This window comes from Hippichthys cyanospilos, chromosome 14, assembly GCF_059441005.1.
Source record: "Hippichthys cyanospilos isolate Australia breed blue-spotted pipefish chromosome 14, RoL_Hcya_1.0, whole genome shotgun sequence".
Classification (NCBI taxonomy): domain Eukaryota; kingdom Metazoa; phylum Chordata; class Actinopteri; order Syngnathiformes; family Syngnathidae; genus Hippichthys; species Hippichthys cyanospilos.
The window spans coordinates 3,984,695-4,004,588 of NC_142382.1; the positions used below are offsets into that span (position 1 = coordinate 3,984,695).

Below are 19,894 nucleotides of genomic sequence, written 5' to 3' on the forward strand. Positions count from 1 at the left end.
CCAATGCTTTCCCTTTGATGTGAAATGTTTCAAAGTAGGGTTTTAAACTAGAATTAGGATTTTAATGTAGTGATTTTGATCTATAATCAAGATTTCAAAATATGGTTTTAACACTTTACATTTAAGTTTCAAAGTAGGGTTCTAAATGAAGGTTAGGGTTTTAATATAGAGTTTCCTTCTAGTTTTATGGTCCCAAACCAGGGTTTTAATCCAAGGTTAAGGTTTCAAAGGAGGGATTTAAATGAAGATTAGGGATTCAAAGTAGAGTTTTAAACTAGGATTGGGGGTTTAAAATAGGGTAATAAATTTAGGGTTGGGCTTTAAAGTTGGTTTTTGGTTTCAATCTAGTGCCAGGGTTTCAAAGTAGGCGTTTAAACCAAAGTTATGGTTTCATAGTAGAATCAAAGCAGGATTTAGATTTTAAAATAGGGTATTGAACATAAATTTTGGTGTCAACATGGGTTTTGGTTATAAGGTAGGGATCTAATGAAGGGTTTCAATGTAGGTTTTTAAAACTTGTGTTACGGTTTCATAGTAGGGTTTTAAAACTAGTTTGGGGTTTTAAAGTAGAGTTTTAAACTAGAATTAGGGTTTTTATGCAAGGTTTTCCATCCAGGTTTAGGGTTTCAAAGTAGGGTGTCAAACTAGGGTTATGGTGCTGTAGATAGTTGTATGGAAATTAATCAGCCTCAGACAGATGAAAAAAAAATGTTATTTGAACATTTTCTCTCTCTAATGGTCTTCTGCCATATTTTTCAGATTATGATGAATGTGAATTCGGAAACGCCTGCGTGGACGGAGCTTGCGTGAACACGGCGGGATCTTTCAACTGTTTCTGTAGTCCGCCTTTGGTCCTGGACGGCACGCGGCGGCGTTGCGTCAGCGCCAACACCACCGAAGGTATGACATGCAAAAACACAAACACAACAATGCAAAATTGTTCCACGGCTTTTATGAATCGTGATTGGAGCAGACAAAATCCAAAAGACCAGAATTTTTACCCGGAATTTGGAGTTTAACCCTTGCGTAGTCCTTTTGAAAGCATTGAAAGAAGACACTAGGGAGCTGAAATTTCACCCACACGTCAAAGTTCAACATGGCAAGACCACTTAGTTATCACACTAACATGACACATGAAAATACTGCCAGAATGATGTGGAAGAAAATGACCCAAAAATGATCAAAACACCTCCCACCGGTTAAGATTGTTCATTGTTCGATACCACTTTTTTCAGACCGATACCAGTACATTACTCCTTAATGCCATGTACAGATGCGCAAAATTTCCCCCTCAAAAAACAATGAGATAATTTTAAACAAAGACCTCTTTATTCCAAGATGTCATTTTTCTTAAAATTTCATGGAATTTAATGGCATATACTTTCTTTGATGTTGTTTTTTTTTAAAGAATCTGCAGAGTCGAACATCGATGTGCACATGGACATCTGCTGGCAGCGTTTGGAAGGAGACAACATGTGTGCCGAACCCCTCCAAGGCCGCAGAACTACCTACACGGAATGTTGCTGCCTCTATGGAATCGCCTGGAGTGGGCAGTGTGCTTTCTGTCCTAGGAAAGATTCAGGTAAGAAAAATTCTGTGAAAATATGATTTTTTTTTTTTTTTTCCGGCGCGTCAATTATAAACCAAGCTAGGCTTTTGCTACATGTTTTCGCTATAGTGAATTTCAAAGCTCGGCAAATGTAGGAAAAAACATTTCGTGTTATGCAACGGGGATTTTTCCTTGTAGGGGAAAGTATGAAACAAGGAAAGGCTTCAATGCATTAAGATTATTTCACACTGGGGGATTTTTTTCGCACATGCAGCTTTCGTTGTAGAGGAGTTTTATTGCAGTGTTCGGCTAACGGAGGATTAAAAAAAATCATGAAATTGGTCATTATGATGTCATTTTCCAATCCAAACTTCTGTACTGTTGCTTTTCAGAGGATTACGCAATCATGTGCAACCTGCCCCAGAGGGGCGGTTCAGACAGTCTACGAGAGCGGCCGGGCTTCGAGTACGGCGTGGACGGTCCCGAGGATCCCGCGGAGCCTTTTGTTCCGCCCTACTGGGACAACTACGGCGGGCCGGCGGGACCGTACGACGTTCCCGAAAGCGTCCCGCTCTTCAACGACAACGACTACGGCGTCCGGCAGCCGCCCGTTCGAGTCCCCGTCCATCGACCTCGTGAGCACCGGCCTCGTCCGGCGGATTCCTTCCCAGGTAGCCGGAAACGTGTCCGATGTGAGTTAGACGTCGGGAAAAAAAAAAATCGTTGATACAATTTCCGTTTTCAGAGCGCTACGATAGCTTTGAGGGTCTCCAAGCGGAGGAATGCGGCATCCTGAACGGCTGTGAAAACGGACGCTGCGTTCGCGTCAGGGAAGGCTACACCTGCGACTGCTTCGACGGTTACGAGCTGGACCTAAACAAGATGGCCTGCATAGGTGCGATTCCGTACCTGGCATCGAACTTTAAAGACGCATTTGGAAATTAATGTCCTTGATGTACCTAAATATCGATTTAATACTTAAGTATCTGGGATTTAATGTCCGTACGCTTAAAAAAAAAAAACGTAAAAATACGTCCTTGGCATTGAATGAGTTAAGGTCAAATTAGATGGGTGTCCAAACTTCCTCTCCAAAGGCCACATACAGAAAAATTGAAGCGTTTTATTTAACTAATCAGGAACATCAAAACCATCGCATGCCTCCTTCAAACTTAAATTGTATCGAGCCAGAAAAAATAAAAAATAAATCAACATTAAGTGTTGTCTTTTGGATCATAGAAGAGATCTTTTATCAAAAAGAAATCTTAAATAAATCTTTAAAAACTAAATTATTGATAAATATTAGCCCATAGAAAAATATTCAACTTTAAATGAGATCTGTTCACAAAACTAAACAATTAACTGAAGTATTAATAAATATTTGTTCACAAAAATAATCAACATAAAGTGTCAGACCTGTTCTGAGAAAGAAATAATTATACATAAATATTTGTCCGCAGAAAAATATTCAACTTAAGTCATTAACTTGACAGGTGACGAGAGGTGGCACTTGACGAGTTGGGTTGTTCTAGTATGGGGGCGAATGTGGCTTTTAAAAATAATTAAATTGAATAACCCACCAAACAAAACATTTGTTTCATGAACTTATATTTCCCTGAAACATTTAATTCTCTCAATAATTATTTTTGAAGGATTTTTGCTGATGTTTGTTGATTTGTTTTATTTTAAAATCTCAAGTATCGCCTGCAGTTCCTTCAAGTACCCCCAGGGGTAGCCGCCTTTGAGCATCAGTACACTAAACTGTATCCAGCACATTTATTAGTAACTTTGTCATTATATGCCGCGGTCCACTTTTAAATGGTTTGTGGGCCACAAATGGCCCCTGGAGCCGCAGTTTGGACACGTTGCAAAACATGCAGAACGCCCAAATTATTTACCCAATTTCCTTATTTGTTCAATTGCTCGTGCTCTGTTGACTGATAACTGCTCTTCCAGGCCCCTAGTGGCCCCCCTAAATGGTTTGTGGGCCACAAATGGCCCCTGGAGCCGCAGTTTGGACACCATTGCAAAACATGCAGAACGTCCAAATAATTTACGCAATTTCTTAATTTATTCAATTGCTGTGCTCTGTTGACTGACAACTGCTCTTCCAGGCCCCCTAGTGGCGATTCTGATAGGGCGTGGGAGGAAAGGATTCTGCGAATCAGCGTGCAATCCATCAGCCCGTTTAATTGTTTCTCAGAATGTCGAAATGAGACTTTCGGTGATCTCCCCCCTTCGTGTTTAAACCTCGTGGAGCCGTGCTGGAGATTTACGGCGCCGAGGCGACTTTTCATGCGGCTCAAGAAGGAGCTTCGCCTTTAACAATCTTGCATTAGCTTGTGTTTTATGGCCAGCTAATGAAAGCGCTCCACTCCCCTTAAGCATTGTCTGTTAGCCGCCCGCCGCCAAGAAGAAGACCTTGAATCTCGGGCCGCTCGCTCGATTGTATCGGCTTTTTAAGATCTTTTAAGCGTGCTTTGTTTTGCCAAACAGAGAGTCTTGTTGTGGAATGCGCGTGAAATCGACGTGGAGTCAGCGGAAACATGTGCTGCAACATATGCTAGTCCTTTTATCTGTATATCAGATAAGGATAGCTGATTTTCGGCCAGACCGATATTTGGTGTTTTGACGATATCGGCATTTATTTTCGAATAACTCTAAACGCCGATAAAGCTGATGTCGAGCGCCAAATCCTTGCGAACGTAGAAAATGTTGTCGTTTTGTCGAGATTCGTAGAAAATGTTCGCTGACACGTTTTTCTTATCGTAAAGTTTTTCTTGTCTTGTTCAGTTTTTCACTGTCTGTAAACAACATTTCTCTGCTTCTTTCTTCTTTCTTCTTCTTTCCAAAATTCTTTTGGTTAGCAAGCGTTCACCACTAAGTTAGATACTAGCATTAGCCTCTCTTACTGAGCGCGGAATGCTAGCGAACGTAGACAATTTTGTGTTTTTGTCGAGGTAAGTTTTTCCTGTCGCAAAGAATTTAGTTGCTCACTGTGAAGATCTTTGCAACCTTTCGCAGCGTTTCGTGAACCGCGGTGTGACGGAAACCCCCAAATTCTTCATGTTAGCGTTAGCATGCATTTGACATCAGTTGGATACTAGCTTAAGCCTCTCCCGCTGAGCACTGAATGCTAGCGAACGTAGTGAATTCAGTGTTTTTGTCGCGATTCGTTAAAAATGTTCGCTGACATATTGTACTCATCGTAAAGTTTTTGTTGAATTAAGTAACTTGATGTAGACCAACAAGATGTAAACCAACCCTGTTCAACAAAAAGCGGATGAATTCTTTGGCTTTGAAGTTTGAAACTATTCCTTTACATACTAAACCACCCACTGCAAAAATGTTGATTGACTCAGGTTGTGTTCTTTGACTCCAGTCTCTTCTATTGATAAATCTTGACCGCTTGAATAAAACTTAATTAAAACGTTTACCGATCAGAATTTATCGCCACCGGTCAGCATCCGATGTCCCCCGCTAACCCCGGACGTGTCCTTTTACCCCGCAGACATAAACGAATGCGAGGACATCAGCGACAAGGTGCCGTTGTGTCAGAACGGCCACTGCAGCAACACAGAAGGATCGTACAAGTGCACCTGCTTGCCCGGCTTCGTGGCGTCCGCCAAGCCGCACAAATGCATCCCGGCCATTCCCGCGGCCGAGCTTAAGGACGCGGCGAACTGAAACCAGGGCCGTTCCTTTCATGTTGACCTTTGACCCCTCCCTCCGGCCTTTTCCTCTTCAATGCCCGACTTGCATTCGGCTCACAACAAACACACTAATCATTGAATCATAGATGGATGAAAGTATGACAAGGGATTCTGTGGATCGAGCTTTTTCATTCAGTACCGCTCCCCCACCAGCAGGAATTTTTGGATATATTTGACATAGTTTGCTTTTTCTTTCACTGTTTATTTTTAATTGTCTTATTTATTTCAGGCCACTGCTAACTTGCTAGCAAAATGACCTGAGAGGCTCAGAATAAAAATGAGCGTGCCTTCTGGGTAGTCCATCTTGCATTGAAAACAAAAAGTATGCGCACAACACCAAACAAAAAGCAACATAAAAAGTGTAACACCCCTCCCCAAAAAAAAGGGGTTGTCCTACATAAGTGGACAACCAAGTGATTTTCTTCTTCCGCAGAACAACCAAACATTCTCCTTTAAAGGGGAAGTCAGCCTGTTTTTTTTTTTTAATATGTTATATCCCAGGTACTGTAAACACAGCACAAATCCTCATGTTTTTATTTTGCCACTTGCCATCGACTGAAAATGACATCACGGCTGTTAAGGGCTCAATTAAGTGAGCCGTGATTGGTTGTTATGCGGCTGTAATGTCATCTTCAGTCTACGGCAGTGCTTCTCAATCATATTTTGCCAAGCGCCCCGGAGGAAAGAGAAAACTTAATGCCCCCCCCCCACTTAGACGCGCTGACTATAAATAATATTATCAATAATAATTACCTAAACCTTTATCCTTTTTAACGTCAACTAAAGAATTATAATAATTATAATAATTATAATATTTTTTTACAGCGGGTTACAGCTTGGTCTAAAACTGAAAAAAAAATAAAATAAAAAAAATAGTGCATCAAAGTGCCTAAAATAAAACAAAAAAACGTTCTGCTGTGTTTACTTGCTTTGTATTATTTCATAATCCCACGAATTAACTCATTCACTGCCATTGACGGCTATTGACGTCAAAGATCCGTTTTTCCTTTCTTGGTAGTGAATGTGTTGAGCAAAATGTTGTGTTTACTTGCCTTTGCTTATTTCGTAGTTCCACAAACACAAAATTAACTCATTCACTGCCATTGACGGCTGTTGACGTCCAAGATACATTTCTCCTGGGTTGGTAGTGAATGTGTTAAGCAAAATACTGTGTTTACTCTATCACATTTAGTATATTAATGAAAAAAAAAAATGGAAGTTGACTTCCCTTTTCCCCTAAAACCCCAAGTTGTACATTATACGAGGATCTTATTAATATGATATTCTGTAAAAGTGCAATACTTGCCTTCATCTGTTCTTTTTTTTTAAATAAAAAAAATCAAACTAATAATATTAACTTATTTTATTCCGCAAACCTGTGGAAGCGCAATGCTACATATTTTTTAGTCTACAATAACATCCCGATCAAATATCCCAAATATCACCGCATCTTATTGAAAATGTTGCGTTTGTGCACGCGATCGAATCCAAATTTTCACTCCTATGATGACAAAGGCTCCGCTGGAGAGGTTTGGTATATTTTGTACAGCTTAGTATGATGTATTTTTGTTAAATATCCTTTTAATGCTTCCTACATAGCACAGCAGCATTTTTTTTCTGTTTGACATAAAACACAAAATCTAAAAAAAATATATATTTAGCTTTGTAGATTTATACATCTGTTTAAAAAAAAAACAAAAGTATTTTTTAAACACAAATGTTTTTATGTATGAGGAGAGCGGCTGACACTGTACCAGAGGAACCGTGTGTATAACCTGCCCTGTGGAGCAGAATATGAACTATAAATATTTTTGGGGGAAGTGGCAGCACTGTTCTTAATCTGATGGCGGACATTTTGCATTTTACGACAAAGTCGAGGCTTTTACAATCATACAAGACTATGGTTAAATGTTTTTCATCCTGAACATTACTTTTTTCGCGTTTTATCTCAGTCATGAATGTATCATACAGTAGACAGCCTCGGCCTACTTTGCCATTATTTTTTTTTGGTGGTTTAGGTTTAACTCGTTCCATCCCAAAGACGTATATTTGCGTTTTTTGTTTTTTGTTTTTTTTTTAGTCCAGACATTCAGTCCCAGGTACTTATATGTATATTTTTAGATGTTTGGCAAAAGGAAGTTCATAAAATGTCTAGCTAAATGGATTATGTACTCAGTTATTAATGTAATTAAATACTAAAATAATCAACAGTACTTCATTACATCAGGCACTTAAATACTAAAGTAATCCAATACCTTATGTGATTAAGTGCTAATTTAATTACCTTAAACACTAAGTACACAAGTAATTGCATTTTATATAAAATTCCATACTCGATAAATTGAATTATCTTTAAGTAGTTAAGTACAAAAGTAATTAGATATTGTAAGAAATTAGGTATTCCATTCGTTAGGTGCTAAAGTAATCAGTACTTTAGGTAATAAAGGACTAATTGAATTACCTTAAATCATGTACTAAAGTACTGAGGTAATCCAATAACTCGAGTAATTAGGTACAAGTTTAATTACGTTAATCAATTAAGTCCAAAGGTAATTGCATATTATATGTCATTAAGTACCCCCTTATATTAGGTGCTAAAATACCAAAACTAATCCATTTTTTTATGTACAGAAGTACTAAATAATTGAATGAATGAGCTACTTTATTTTAGATGCAGAAGTACTAAAATGGATTACTTTAAGTACTTCAATATCTATTACTCTAGAACTTGATTCATTTTGTGCCTGCTATTTTTAGACCCTCCGTTTGCCAAACACCAGAATAATAATAATAATATAGCTATCAAAGATTGAATGTCTTAAAATATGTCAAATATATCTTTGGGATTGAAACACAATAGTGGCAGCACATGGATATAAAATCTCATTCCAATTTCCCCATTCATGAACTGTAAAAGCTGCAAATATTTCCATGTGATGTGCACTGTATTTTTGTGCCGCTCGAACGAGCGCCTGAACCAGACGGGAAGTCCTCACATTTGGATCAAAGTTGGAACAATCCAGGCCTCTGTAATTAACTCATCATAACGCTCATTCATTTTGTTTACCTCTTGACTGTAATCACTGTCAGTCATCCAAATAAAAATGTCAAAAAATAAGACATCTGTTTGGGGTTTTCTTACACCTTATTTTCTTTTTCTTTTTTTTTTTCCTTTTTTTTTGGGGGGGGGCAGATTTGGATATGTGCGATTTAAACAGGATTTTTGCAGGTATCAGGATACTCATTTATTGCTTTTTGACTTAGAAAAAAAATGTAATTCTTTGCCTAATAATTCAATACATAAATTCTGGGTGTCCGTTTAAGTCCGATATTTATTTTCTTATTTTGATGGAATCGTACCCATTAAAATACACATTCTAACCTTAGTTTTTGAAACTGAATCATTTAATTCATTCTACTTGTCATTTTTAAGTAATTTAAATAATAAAAATGTCCTTTTACGATTTAAATATAGAAATAAGTACGTTATTATGAAACTATAAACATTTCCTTATGTTAGATTGCCATCTTGTGGTCAGAATATAGCTACAGAGCGTCTTGTGATTGGTCAGCAGTGAGCAACATTGTTTATTGTGTAGTTTTTAGGGATATGTAGTCTTTTTAGGGTGCTTTGTAAAGGTGTCATTGAACTACAGCACTACAAGTCCCACAATGCAACTTTGACCAGGCGTCAGTGTTGATGTCCTCGCCGTAACGTGTCTACAGTGTACATTTGATTTTGGTGGTAACACAAAACAATATCTTTTTTTATATTCAGGCTTCAAGAATGATAGTGATAATTTATTTTGAGCACAAACTTGTTTACGGATGTCGGGAAGAACTACATGTGTTGAACGACCGCATTTGAACATGTTCAAGCTAGGATAAATCCGCGCTAAATATGAGTTTCATAAATAACGTGATGCATTCTGGGACATCACTAACACGTGGCTGTAATTAAATAAACACTATGATTCGTGTACTACGTGATTAAGTTGCACTCGAAAACATTAGCATTAGCCTTGCTAGCTCAACATTTCGAACAGGCGTTTTCTTGCAGCGCTCCTATGGAAGACGGACAATGGTCCACAAGTCACATGGCAGGGGACACATCAGTAAGACACAGGAAAACTTTCCAGGCATCTTCTGACGAACCCCTCAACAAGGATGGACACTTGACAGAAGATTACAATCAGCAAACCAATGGGAGTTATCACCACAAAGAAGAAAGAAGAAAAAACTCCGATGGTGACGAGCCCCCCAGAAGAGGACTACTTCTCTATTTGGCCGGACTTTCCTTCGCCACACGCTTCTATAAAATTAAAGAGCCCTCTCATGTGTGGTGAGTGTGCAAACATCAATGTATTCATCCATCCAGTCTTTAGCCATATCCATCCCAAGGGTGTCTAAACTTTTGACTTTCTTTGAGGGCCACGTTCAAGAAAATCCAAAGAAGTCAGGTCCATGTTGTTGTTTTTTTAATCAGTCAAAATCAATAAAGCAAGTAGTTACATTGTCTGTAACAGGGGTCACCAGTGTGGTACCCGCTGGTACTGGGTAGGCCCCCGAGCATCACATGAGTAGCCCGCAGACCTGTTCTGCAAATAGTTTATAAGAAGTGATAGAACATTGTGATTTCCTAGGAGTTTTACCAACGATCATGCATATATGACATACACATTTGCATATTACACTTGATTTACATATTTGCTACATCTCTTAATTTTTGTGAGAAATCAATAACATGATCAGATAGCCCTTCGTAGTACTCAAAAGAAGTAGCTCTCGATTGCAAGGTTGGTGACCCCAATCTGTATTTTTGGGCTTTAATACATTTAGCAGTTAAATTACTAGGACTTTTAGAACCTAAAATAATAATAATCCCTTTTAAGTTTTAAATCGATAATTAACTACATTCAGGACGTTAATTTCCAGATACTTAAGTATTACGCAATCGAATGTCTGGACTCTTAAAAAAAAAAAACGTGAAAATATGACCCTGGCATTGAATGAGTTAACTACTTTTGGTATTTTAGTACATAAAGGTAGGCACTTTACTACCTAAATCGATTACTATATGACTAAGATAATGAATTACTTTAGTAATTTTAGCAGTTAAAATACTACCATTTTTTAGTACCTAAAATATGTGATTACTTTGGTACTTAAGAAATCAATGACTTTAGTAATTAATTCATTAAACTAAGCAATTGCTTTTGGTCTTTTAGAGTTTAAATGTAAACACTTTCTACCCTGTTAGTTGAAGAAGAAAAAAACTGCTGCATCAAGGCTTTTTTTTTTAAATAGCATATCAATGTATTTTTTGCATATACGGCGGGCTGCAAAAATGTGGGCAGCAAATGTCCCTGGTGCATATTGTGACACACTTGTGTTGTCTTTTAAGCTGGGATGAGACACACTTTGGGAAGATGGGAAGCTACTACATCAATAGAACCTTCTTTTTTGACGTCCACCCACCTTTGGGGAAGGTAAGATGTCAACTTTTTGTCTGAATTGTGCTCCAGGGCAGGAAAAAATCCGTTTTGGGTTTTCTATGTTTCTCAGATGCTGATCGGCTTGACCGGATACTTGAGCGGTTATGATGGCACTTTTCCATTCACAAAGCCAGGAGATAAATATGAACATCACAACTACTTGGGGATGAGAGCGGTATGACATCATTGAGTGAGCAAAGCTTATAAGAGGCGGGTTATGAAAATTAATTTGAATGAATAATTTTGTGCAGGGACGCAGCTATTGAGTATTTTTTTGGTAGTTGAGTGTGCTACACAAAATTTGAAATGGAAATTGAGTGTCAGATAAACTGAAAAATATATTTTTAACCAAATAACACATTTCCACCTAATTATGATTAACTGACCTTTTATTAACCTTTGATGATCAAACTTTTTTTTTCACTTATAGTGGTGCCTCTACTTACGAACATCTCTAGATACAGAAATTTCAGCTTAGGAAATGCCTCTTTGGAAAAATATTGTCCTTAAGAAAGAAAAGGGATTGAAGAGAGGGCTAAACATCACACAGGAAGCAATTCGCATGACCACAAACTAAATTTAAGTCATACCAAGGCATTGGTATCCATATTGTGAAGTTGGTACCATCAAACTAAAAGAATCAGCATCAGCGATGATATCAAATTATTTTCCTCCAGTTATGCGCCGGCTTCGGCTCTTTTATCCCTATCTTCGCCTACTTCATCGTCCTGGAGCTGACTCGGTCGTACAACGCCGCTCTCCTTGCTGCTTGGCTGCTCATATTTGGTAGGTCCACTCCCAACTCAGAGGCAATTTCCTTTCTTTTGGGATTTCTCAATGATTTCTTCTTGTCCGCTTCTTCTTGGCAGACACGGGCTTCATCACTATTTCTCAGTACATCTTGTTGGATCCCATACTTATGTTCTTCATCATGGCGGCAGTGCTCAGTTTGATCAAGTTCAACCACCAAAAAGAAAGGTTTCCACTTTTTTCACGGTTTAGCATGAAACAGATGTACTGTAAGAATGTACACATATGGGGTTGGTCTAAAATAAAAAAGTTGTTTTAATGGAGTATATCTTTTGCGTTTGTGAACTATAAACTGGGCAGCGATATTCACCCGTTTATCTTAGGGTGTGGCCATTTTGTCATTTGCTATAGACTTAAAATGACATTACAGTTGCTTTTTACCAATCATGGCTAAGCTTGTCAATGTCACATGACTAAACTCAATAAACCGGTGAGCCTTAAGCAACTGTGATGTGATTTTCAGTTGCCAGCAAGTGACAAAATGGCCGCCAAAATGCTTAACTTTTGTTTTTGCTAAATTACATCTTTATCGCAATTTAGATTATTTGTAATATTTTGGAATTTTATACTTCAAATTTACAAAAATACTTTATTCTGTAAACTCTACTTCCAACATCCTAATAATATTATTTTATTCTTGGAGCTTTTCTGGTGTAGGCGTGGCCCTAAAAACTCTTGTTTCAGTACCTGTCTGATTCAAAACAATTACAAAAAAATGTGCAGATCTTTTCCTCACGTTGCCGTGTATTTTTTGCAGGTCTTTTTCTGCTGTCTGGTGGTTCTGGATGGTACTCACAGGTGTCAATCTTGCTGGAGCTCTTGGCGTGAAGTTTGTGGGTGTTTTTGTCATCGCGCTAGTGGGACTGAACACAGTTTCGGATCTGTGGAGGCTTTTCGGGAATTTGGACCTCTCGATGGTAAACATCTCCAAGCAGTGATATGAAAGTTATGGGTCCTAATTTTAGGACTGGGATAGGTTTCTTTTCAAATTGAGGGCAAGTCAATTGGAACATGAAGCAACATTTTTCAGACCACAATTTTATATGGGATTGGGAGTGAAAGAGTTAATTGTAAGAAGCAGTTTATTAAAAAAAAAAAAGTTAAATGTGTGACCTCGCTTTTGTCATTTTATATAATTAGGTGGACATAACAAAGCACCTCCTGGCTCGGGTTGTGGGGCTCATCCTGCTTCCTGGATTCCTTTATCTTACAATATTTGCAGTCCATTTTGTGGCGCTGAACAGAAGGTGAGCGTCGGTATTCGATTTCATGCCGTATATCGTTTGATTTCTCAAAGTTTTCCCTCTTTTTTTCAGCGGACCAGGAGACGGGTATTTCAGTTCTGCTTTCCAGTCTCGTCTCATTGGGAGCAACCTGTACAACGCATCCATGCCTGAGTGTAAGTGTGACGCATTTTTTTGTAGTTGATTTTTAGATTCTCGTTAGGTCAGTTTGTCAATGGAAATAAAAGGTTTATGTGTCGTCCATGTTGTTTAGACCTGGCGTACGGCTCCACCTTTACATTGAAGAACGTTCAAATGGGTGGAGGCTACTTGCACTCTCACTGGCACTTGTACCCAGAGGGAGTTGGAGCAAAGCAACAGCAGGTCAGGAGGTCAAAGGGAAATAGGGGCTGATCTTTCAAAGAGCAGTAAAGAAAATATAGCTGGACATGAAACTGTAAAAATGGTTGAGGGGTGATGTTTTGTTTTGGAAAAATATAACATCATCGATAAATGGATTTTACATCTTCAGCTGCTGATTTTTACTGTTCTATAAATCAATTTCAACGTGACAAAAAAAAAAAAAATTGTTCGGCCCCTAGACCAGTGTTTCACAAACCGTGGGACGTGATATTTTAATAGGATTTCTACATGTGTTCTATTAAAGCCTTTTTAACGTGTTCTTTTCAAATTAAGAGCAAATTAAATGGAACTTGAAGCATTGTCTTGCTAAATTGTTTCCTTTGCTAGACATGAACGAGTGCACATTGTCATTAGCGATACGCTTTTCACATACAGCGTATGTGTATTAACGTCCTTTTTTTTTTTTTTTAGATTACAGGTTATGTGCACAAGGACGACAACAACTTGTGGTTGGTCCACAGGCCCAACGATACAAACCGTAAGGAAACAATCCAACTTCCAACCTTAGATCTCTAATCATAGCACTTATTACAAGTTTTAATTATGTTTTAGCTGAGTCTGATGCCCCTGATCTGGTTCGCCATGGTGACATCATCAGATTGGAGCACAAAGTGTGAGTGCTTCAAATTTCTTTTGTAACAATTGCTTGAAACCAGAAATAACACTTAGATTTTTTTTTTTCTCTCCTCAGAACAACTCGAAACCTTCACAGTCACCCCCTGGCGGCCCCGCTAACCAAGAAGCACTACCAAGTTACTGGATATGGCCTTGTGAGTAGATAACTTACTGCAAATGTTCACAAAAAAAACTTTGAATTGTAATTGCGCAACACACAGCTATCATTTTCAATCAAGCGCAGTTAGCAAAATGTCATTCGAAAAGTTTTAAACGTATGTAAAAATGTGTTATTTTTAGATCAAATATTTACTTTTTACTGCTGCAAATGGCGGAATAAGTTGCGTATGCCTTTAACGGTGTCGACATGCCATTAAGTCTGCTTTTTTTAATCTTTTGTATCATCGTGAACGTTTTGCATTGCTAAGTTATTTACGCATTGGTTAATAAATACAAATCGAAGGGAGAATGGCGGCCATTTGAAGGCAAAATGGAATCTAATAATAATCAATACAATAATCGATTCTAAAAAAAAAAAAAACATTGATAGTGACGCCGCCAAAGTTAACTAAAAATGTAAATCTTGAAGTTAACTGTTTTAAAGTGATCACTTATTGGCTGTTAATTTGTTTTAAATTGCCAATGGCGATATTTGTCAAAACGCCAAATACGGCGCCGATAACCGGCCTGGTTGATAATGGGTCTATTTCTAATATTAAACCATCACTCGTTTTTGTTTTAATTCCAAACAAAAACGACAGGTGCTTCCCAGACCCAAGTTCCTTTTCTTGTTGACTTTTGTACACTTTTACGCGGAATTAAAAAATACCAACTCCGTTTATGAGTATGTGAAATACCTCATTGCAACCAGGTCCCGTTTGTCCTCAGAATCACACCGGCGACTTGAATGACCTCTGGCGAGTAGAAGTGAGCGGCGGTCGCCACGGTGACCCGGTGAAGGTGCTCCGCAGCAAAGTTCGCCTCCTGCACAAATCGCTCGGTTGTGTGCTTTTTTCATCCGGGGAAGCCCTCCCCGACTGGTAAGGGTGAGCTGGAATAATTTATTCCACTTTGGGGAACAGCTGACCATGTTTGTGTTTAGGGGCTGGAAGCAAATGGAGGTCACCTGTAGTCCATACTTTAAGGAGACACCCAGCTCTCAGTGGAACATTGAAGATCACGTCAACGACAAACGTACGAGCGACTGATTTTTTTTGTTTTTTTCCTTAGTACATGAAATTTTTGGGCAATTTTTAAAATCTTTTCTACGTTTGTGTTTTTGACAGTGCCCAACATCAGTCTGTCAGTGTTCAAGCCTAATTTTCTTGAAATCCTCATTGAATCTCACATTGTGATGATAAAAGTAAGCGAAAGAAGAAAGTTAAGTAGTGTAGTTTTGCGCTAATCTAACAAAGCAACATTTTCATCTTTTTCATTTTGTCAGGGGAACAGCGCCTTAAAGTCTAAAGACAACATGGAGAGCTCCAAACCCTGGCACTGGCCTATCAACTACCAGGTAAGCATTGCTGCAATGAAATGAACTCAACTTAGATATTTGCAGTAAAAGGTTTTCTTCATAAAATGTCTTCCTTGTAGCCCCTTGCGGTCTTTTTGTCACTTCCTGTCGACTGAAAATGACAGATTAGCTCAGGGCTCAGTTACTGACCAATCACGGCTTTTTGGGAACATCACATGATCGGGCTCAGAAAGAGCAGCGCTGTGATTGGTCATTACTTGAGCAACTGTGATGTCATTTTCAGTTGACAGCATGTGACAAAATGGCCGCCTCCTGAGATGGATAAAAACAAGTAGATTTTGCTGCTTGACCCTCTTACTCGTAAGCGTCAAACTCCAGTCCGCGAGGGCCTGTGTCCTGCATCTTTTCCAAGTTTTTCTTTTTTCTTTTTTTTTTTTTGGCCACGTGACCTGTAATTGCAATAAAATAAGGATTGTCATCATGTTTTTAATCTTTTTTTATGGCACTTTGATTCACCTGTTTTTTTTTTCAGATTCAGATCAACCTATAACCTGTATAAACAATATAGTAGTTAACAGTTGTTAAAAGTTCAAATATATATTACTTTTTTTGTTAATGTTAAAAACACTTTAGACATTCATTTTTTTTTACGTATAATTGTTTATAATCGGTGCGGTGAGTGGGGGGTGTGAAAGATTTCACTTTCTAAGGGAGGCTTTGCAAAAATATAATTGAGAAGCATCACTCTAAACCAAGAGCAAAAAAAAAATATCACAGCTGCTTCATGAAGCTTCATTTTCCCATCGGCCGTCCCGAGTGCCGATACCATGAAATAAGGCTGGTTTCCGCCTTCCCAATTAATTGCAGGATAAAATACTCACTTTGTTGTTTTATTTTAAGTGTTACCGCGCTTCAAGTAATTCATTTTTGTTTCTAATGAAGGGACTGAGATTCTCCGGAGTGAATGAAACAGAGTATCGCGTGTACTTACTTGGCAACCCTGTAAGTATTCAGTTTCAATCATTTCATCTACGGTGCGTTATGCTTCATCAGCATTTATAAATACATTTTTTTAGGTGGTGTGGTGGCTAAATCTGGCCACTTTGGGATCGTACCTGATTCTGGTTGCGGTCATTTCGGTTGCCTTCCAAAGAGGCATCTTGCCGGTCCTACGGAGAAGAGGTAGCTTCCATTTGCGATTGGTCGTCGGGGATGGTTTTGATACACTTGGATTTTCCCCCTTTCAGATGATTGTTATCTGCTCACGAGGGGAGGAGGCTTCCTTTTCCTTGGCTGGCTTCTGCATTACCTTCCCTTCTTCACCATGGGCCGAATCCTCTACTATCATCACTACTTCCCCGCCATGCTCTTTAACTGCATGCTAACAGGTAGCGCCTCGCATTTCTCTACGGTCGCTCGTTGCGCTCGAAAGGATGCTGACGTAGAGCAATGTTGGACGATGGCAGCGATCACCTGGGATTTCCTGTTCAACATGCTCGCCCTGGCGTTCCATCCGCCGTATTGCCACTGGCTGCACAAAGTCGGGAATGTGTCGCTTCTGACAATTGTTCTTTTCAGGTGAGGCCAAATATGTTAGCGGGTTGCTCTTTTTTGATCAAGGGGCACCCTGGACTTAATAATTCATTCTCTTTTTATTTATAATTATTTTACTGTAATTATTGACTTTTCATTCTATTTGAAAAAAATCTATTTGAAAAAATGTAATGTAATTTTTTTCAAATTACATTAAATTTGAAAAAAAAGTATTTTGTCATATAAATTATATGTTATGAATCTATATTAAATTCCATTTGTACATTCATTTGAGTTAATCATTCATTTTTAAAAATAAATGTCTTTCAACATGTGTAATGCGTGTTAAAAGTAAATTATTTTCATAAAAATAACCATACATGTAAAAATGAAAATATTTTTATACAAATATGTAATTGACGAATTTTTTTAAATATAATTTTTAAATAAAATTACTTTTAATTAGTCAATGTGTTAAATTATTTTATATTTCATATTCCATGTCATTGATGATTCATCAACTTCCTGAGATAATGTGACAATTTTAATTAAGATTACTTTAAAAATATTAAATGTATAACAATTTTGTATGTTTTTCCATTTTTTTACAATACATCAAATTACCGAGTTAATCCGCCACTTCTTTTAATAAAATTACTTTTAATTAGTCTATATATGTTAAGCTTTGATATTTCATTTCCATTTCATTTACAATACTTAAAATTATTGCGGTAATTTATCTGCCGATTTTTTTGTTAAAATTACTTTCAAAAATCCGAATGTTCAATTTGTATGTTTGTCGATTTTATTTCCAATACGTAATCTGCCATTTTTTAACTACATCCTTTTTAACATATTTATTGCATGTTAAAAATAGATTATTTTAGCTAAAAATTCTAAACTACATTATTTATATTTGTTTAAACTTTATTCCAAAAATTTGCCCTTCTAATTATTTAAAATTAAAACATTCTTAATATTTTAAATTAATACACAAATTCAAATAAATCCAGGAAAATTACAACAAAATAAAATGAAAAAAATAAGATGAATAACATTCCAATTAATCCATTTTGAGGATGAAAGATTAGTTCTGACCAGATGTTGTTTGCAAGCCATACTTTACTCTGTTATCCTTTATGACATGAATATCTTTTCATATTTTTTATGCATCCTGAGTAATGACCGCCGGTTTTTACGTCTTTACCAGTTTCTACCTGTTCCACCCGCTGGCCTATGGCATGACGGGTCCTCTGGCAGACGAGCCGAACAGCTCAATGGCCGGACTCAAATGGCTGGACTCCTGGGAGTTCTAACGCATCACTAAAGGAACCGTTTGGACCATAAAGGACTTCAACTTTGCCGTTATTTATTCCACAGTCTTACAGCGTTCATGAAAATGTTGCATCCTGTTGGATATACAATGGGTTTCTTAAAGGACAACGGTGCATTCAGGGACAGCACTGACCCACGTGGCTGTCAACATTTTGATGCTTGTGCTACCTTACATATCCCTGCAAGCTACGTAAAAAATAAAATATCGTGAGGGTATTAGAACCTCTCACCCAGCCAGCAAGTTGGAATGAAGCTTTGAACCATGTGACTTTGATTTTGACACAATGACTTACTTAGACTTTGATGCCTTTGACAATGTTGTCCATTACTCGCTGGCATTCGAAGAGTAAAGACGTACGCTTAGAACGGAAACGTGTTTCTTCGTCTCGCCGCGCCATTGGTACTAGCCTCGCTAGCTCAACATTTCCAATAGACGTTTTCTTCCAGCGTTCCAATGGAAAATGGAAAATCCTCCACGCCGCACATGGCGGGGGACACATCAGTGAGACACAGGAAGACGGACCGCTGACAAAACCCCTGACAGTGGATGACAGTCAGCAAACCAATGGGAGTCATCACAGAAAAGAAAAACCAAAGGGATTGACTCGTCATGAGCTGACCAGCAGTACACAACCTGCTCTTCTGTCTGGTGAGCATCTTTCCAGTCACTCGCCATATCTATCTAACCTTCCATTTTGATGATGATATCCCAGTCGGGTTTTGTCTCACTAACATGCTCCCTCAAATGAAATATGTCTCATTTTCAATGCTCATTGCGGGTTCTGTCTTTTAAGTTGGGACCAGACTCACTTTGGGAAAATGGTAAACAATACATCAACAGGACTTTCTTTTTTGATGTCCACCCACCTTTGGGCAAGGTGAGATGTTGGTATTTTGTCTACATTTCACTGCAGAAAAGGAAATAATAACTCTTGGGTTTTCTCTCTGCATTTCAGATGCTGCTAAGTTTAACCGGATACATGAGCGGTTATAATGGCATAGATTTTTCTATTTTTTTACAACAACAGATTTTTTTCATATTTTCAAATAAAAAAATATTTAAAAATCAAATTTCAACGAAACAGGTTTGAGAAGAAGAGTTTTCGTTTTACCGCTTTTCATTTTTTGACATTTTTTTGCATTCAGAGTAATGACAGTCGGTTTTTATGTCTTTACCAGTTTCTACCTGTTCCACCCGCTGACCTATGGCATGTCGGGTCCTCCGGCAGACGAGCCGAACAGCTCAATGGCCGGACTGGAACTTCTAATGCGTCACTAAGGGAACCTTTTGGACCATAAAGGACTTCAACTTTGCTTTTCTAACCTGTCATTTGGAGCAATTTCTTACAGCGTTAATGACAATGTTTTGTCACGCTAACTTTATTCTGACTTGATTGTCACCGTTTTGAGGCTACACAGGAACCAGCGCCAAGCTAGCACGCGTTCTGTCGTAATTATACCCGATGTTATTAAAATTATCTTGAATGCCTCCCAAAATTTTGAAATTAATCTTTTTTTTTTTTTCGTCATTGTGCATGTTAATAAACTATGATATTGCCCTAGCGTTTGTGTTGATTTAATCAATACTAGTTGGATGCATCAGTCTGGTGACAGATGTGTCTGTGGACACGCAACTCTCCGAAACGTTTACTCACAACCCAGGCTAAACGCATGAAGGAAATGCAAAGCTTGTCTCAGTTGAGACGAATCATGAATACATAAAT

At 38.1% G+C, this 19,894-nt stretch overlaps 2 protein-coding genes and 1 long non-coding RNA gene across 3 annotated transcripts in view; 2 read left to right on the forward strand and 1 right to left on the reverse strand.

Annotated features, from left to right (window-relative positions):
• The window catches only part of LOC148412602 (latent-transforming growth factor beta-binding protein 2-like), a 114,400-nt gene extending 106,021 nt beyond the window's left edge, over positions 1–8,379 (forward strand). The window contains exons 34-38 of the mRNA XM_088433367.1: positions 760–900; positions 1,409–1,582; positions 1,942–2,220; positions 2,295–2,444; positions 5,058–8,379. Of these exons, the coding sequence (XP_088289493.1) occupies positions 760–900; positions 1,409–1,582; positions 1,942–2,220; positions 2,295–2,444; positions 5,058–5,233 (920 nt within the window). The 3' untranslated portion in view covers positions 5,234–8,379. The remainder of the gene's footprint in view (positions 1–759; positions 901–1,408; positions 1,583–1,941; positions 2,221–2,294; positions 2,445–5,057) is intronic.
• LOC148412603 (uncharacterized) lies at positions 705–5,202 on the reverse strand. The gene is made up of 3 exons (XR_015867794.1): positions 5,146–5,202; positions 1,513–1,567; positions 705–854 (listed from the first exon to the last, which is right to left on the reverse strand). It is a non-coding gene; the product is annotated as an uncharacterized LOC148412603 (long non-coding RNA).
• A 581-nt stretch (positions 8,380–8,960) lies between the features above and the next one.
• pomt2 (protein-O-mannosyltransferase 2) lies at positions 8,961–19,732 on the forward strand. Its single transcript, XM_088434027.1, has 24 exons — positions 8,961–9,601; positions 10,664–10,748; positions 10,825–10,929; positions 11,432–11,540; positions 11,624–11,732; positions 12,322–12,481; positions 12,705–12,811; positions 12,881–12,963; positions 13,062–13,171; positions 13,622–13,688; positions 13,763–13,823; positions 13,902–13,980; positions 14,714–14,865; positions 14,928–15,019; positions 15,112–15,188; positions 15,270–15,341; positions 16,245–16,304; positions 16,379–16,484; positions 16,550–16,690; positions 16,769–16,880; positions 18,046–18,819; positions 18,965–19,048; positions 19,127–19,255; positions 19,350–19,732. The coding sequence occupies exons 1-21, from the start codon at positions 9,327–9,329 to the stop codon at positions 18,149–18,151; spliced, it is 2,268 nt and encodes a 755-aa protein (XP_088290153.1). The 5' UTR covers positions 8,961–9,326; the 3' UTR covers positions 18,152–18,819; positions 18,965–19,048; positions 19,127–19,255; positions 19,350–19,732.
• The last annotated feature ends 162 nt before the right edge of the window (positions 19,733–19,894 follow it).

Excerpts from the sequence above, each read along its gene's own strand:
- pomt2 (XM_088434027.1), top strand. The coding sequence starts at position 9,327 with ATGGAAGACGGACAATGGTCCACAAGTCACATGGCAGGGGACACATCA. Across the intron at positions 11,541-11,623 it reads TGCTTGGCTGCTCATATTTG|ACACGGGCTTCATCACTATT; the intron begins GTAGGTCCACTC and ends TCTTCTTGGCAG. Across the intron at positions 13,172-13,621 it reads TTGGAGCAAAGCAACAGCAG|ATTACAGGTTATGTGCACAA; the intron begins GTCAGGAGGTCA and ends TTTTTTTTTTAG.